General features: G+C 31.9%; 1 protein-coding gene across 1 annotated transcript; it reads right to left on the bottom strand.

The window, feature by feature from the left end:
- Window positions 1-4: 4 nt before the first annotated feature.
- LOC108382326 (neuropeptides capa receptor-like) lies at window positions 5-2,590 on the bottom strand (the record flags this gene model as incomplete). The annotated part of the gene is made up of 3 exons (XM_017638710.1): window positions 2,107-2,590; window positions 535-700; window positions 5-20 (listed from the first exon to the last, which is right to left on the bottom strand). Coding segments are annotated over exons 1-3 (666 nt in total), but the record flags the coding sequence as incomplete, so codon positions are not given.
- Window positions 2,591-2,846: the final 256 nt, after the last annotated feature.

Genomic DNA, 2,846 nt, shown 5'->3' on the forward strand with positions numbered 1-2,846 from the left:
GCTTGGACATGGTGTGCTGTCTGCAATTAGGCGATAAAAAGGGAAAAAATTCACTTCACAAAATTGACTGGTGTAGAGTATTTACTACCATTAAGCAAACAAACAAACAAACGAAAAAAATTTTGTAGTAAGCATAAAAATATATGTGTGTGTATGAAAATTAAAGTGAAAATCTTGAAAGCGTAACTGACAGCGTGCCCTAAAAAAAGGGCAGCCGTATCGCAACAATTAATCGCTTAAGTTGTCAGTTGAAGTTGAATAGTCCAAACGAAGGTAGAGCAATGCAGAAAAAAATAAATACTCAGTCAAAATTAAAAGAGATTTTTTTTTGTTGCGCTGTCGCCTGCTGCTTCTTTTACATCTCGTTCTGCTTGTCGTCACATTTGCTTAAGTAAACCCAACTCAATTAAACAAAAAACACATTAAAATGATTGTAGAAATGCATTAAATTAAAGTGAAATTAAAGTGTCAGCTCAATGTTTAAAAAAAAAAATAAAATAAAAAGAAAACAGATGCCTTCCAACTCGCACTCACCGAAATGGATGACATATCGCTATGTATCGTTCAACGGTAAATGCTGTGATTGTCAATACCGTTGCATTTGTGGCGGTTTCCGCTAAAACGCTTCCCAATATACATATCACATCCCCAAATGGAAAGGCATTCGGATACCAATAACTGTAAACGTCTTGCGGTGCGCCTGTAAATGAGAATAAAATAAATGTTACGAAAGTAAAAATAAATATTTACATACATATCAATATTTAATGGTATCTTTAATGTAGCTTTAAAATTTCTTTTTAACCAACTAAAAAAAAAAAACTAAGAGGTTATCAATTCGTCGGATATTTTATTTATTTTAATTTATGTGCCACGTAAACACTTGTTTGGAAAGCATTTTCAGCAGCCATAGACTCGGCTGTATATAATCCGGCCCCCTTGCAAATAGATACAGTGACTCAAAAAACGTATTGATTTTTGTTTTTAAATATTCGTAATGTTTTTCGAGTTAAATTTTTTTGTAATTTTTCTATAAAAATTTATCCAAGATTTAAAGAACACCATATAAATCTCAGTTTCAAACTTTACAAAAAATTTAGGAAAATTCTACAAATTTTTATCAAAAGCAATATCAAAATATAAATAAATCTCAAAAATCAACGCAATTTTTTTAGCCAGTTGAAACTTGTACTTTATTAGACTAAAATTGTATGTGCTACATGCATTCCCAAAAATCTTCTAAAGATTCATATTAAAAAGTAGAGATTTTTATAAAAACTTGTTGAATTTTCGTTGGATGGTAGTTTTATAGAAAATTAGCTCAAAAAACATTACTAATATTAAAAAAAAAATCTCAACGTGTTCAGTTGTTTGAGTCACTGTATATCTGTATCTACACAAAATAATGTCGTTAATATTTTGTTATAAGCTTTTATGATTCATATCCTTCACAGTAACTTTGCTGAATAGGCTTTTGTCAAACTGATGTATTGTGGAACGATTTTCCGTCATACCGGTCTCGGCATTGTGCCGTGTCATTTTTCGCTTCGTGACACTGAAGATGGCACAACGCCGAAACCGGTTTGTAAAATGACGGTTTTATACATTTTTCAATTTATAAACCTTTTGTAAAGCTATTTTATCTATTATTTTATGCCATATGGCATTAATAATAAAATTAAGTTTAGCTAACAGTAAATTTATTATTTATTATTATGCGAATAAGCCAAAATAACATTGTATTTTCCTATATTAATGAAAATGAGTGTAAATGCAATTTTACAAAAACTTAAAATTATTGAGAAAAAAGGAAAAAATATACTGAAATTAAATGAGCTAAAAAATTGCATACTCAAATTTTTTTTTTTGAAAATTCCGAATAAAAATGTTTATATTTTAATGAAAATTTGCTAACTTTTTTAAGTTTTGTAAAATTTTTTGTTAGAATATGAACTAGTATATTTTTGCGAAAAATTAACAAAAAAAATCATTATGAAAACCCATACGAATATTGTAAAGAAATCACTGTACGCATAATTATTTTGAACAGTTTACATGCATACATGTTTATAGATTAGTTATAAACTAGTCTCTATCAAAACTCACCTGACAGCAGCAACATCAAATCGGAAACAGCCAAGTTGAATAAATAGAAATTTGTCGCTGTATGCATAAACTTATTTCGCGATATAACGATGCATGTGATAAGGTTGCCCAGCACGCCCGCAACAAAAATGATTGCATAGAAAATGGTGAGCGTTATTAATACGGACATGGTAAGCTGTTGCTGTGGTAGCTCTAAAGTTTGATTCAGTTGCGCCGTATTTAACAGATCTGTCAGATTTTCCGTCGAGATATTAAGTGTCAGTGACATATTCTGCTTGAATGCGTCACTCTGTAGCAACTGTTGAAAATCCACCAGCGACGATGAATCAAAGGCAAAGAGCGGCGAATTGCCGTAGTACGCCTGTGTTATGAGGATATCCTCATCGAGCAGCAGCATTTCGTCCGTTGTTGCAGTACCGGCTAATGCACCGGTGGCGATGGCAACTGTGGCCAATTGTGGGCGCAAAAGTGCGTGGGAAAACATTTTGTGTAGCTAGACTGGCGTTTATGACTGTATATGTGAGTGCATGTGCCTAGAAGATTGATTTCAATTTCATTTTCCTTAGCGTCTTCGGAAATGGTGCGGGAGTATTTATCTGTAAAAAGAAAAGAAAAATTATTCTATATACGTACATACATATGTAATTATGTATTTTGGGTTTTGTTTCGATTGATTAAGCGGTACATTGAATAAGCAGTGCGATTTACAACAACAATGTTTATGATGAAGTTCGCAAGAC

Source organism: Rhagoletis zephyria, unplaced genomic scaffold, assembly GCF_001687245.7.
Source record: "Rhagoletis zephyria isolate East Lansing unplaced genomic scaffold, Rhagoletis_zephyria_1.1 Rzeph_scaffold_26316, whole genome shotgun sequence".
Lineage (NCBI taxonomy): Eukaryota > Metazoa > Arthropoda > Insecta > Diptera > Tephritidae > Rhagoletis > Rhagoletis zephyria.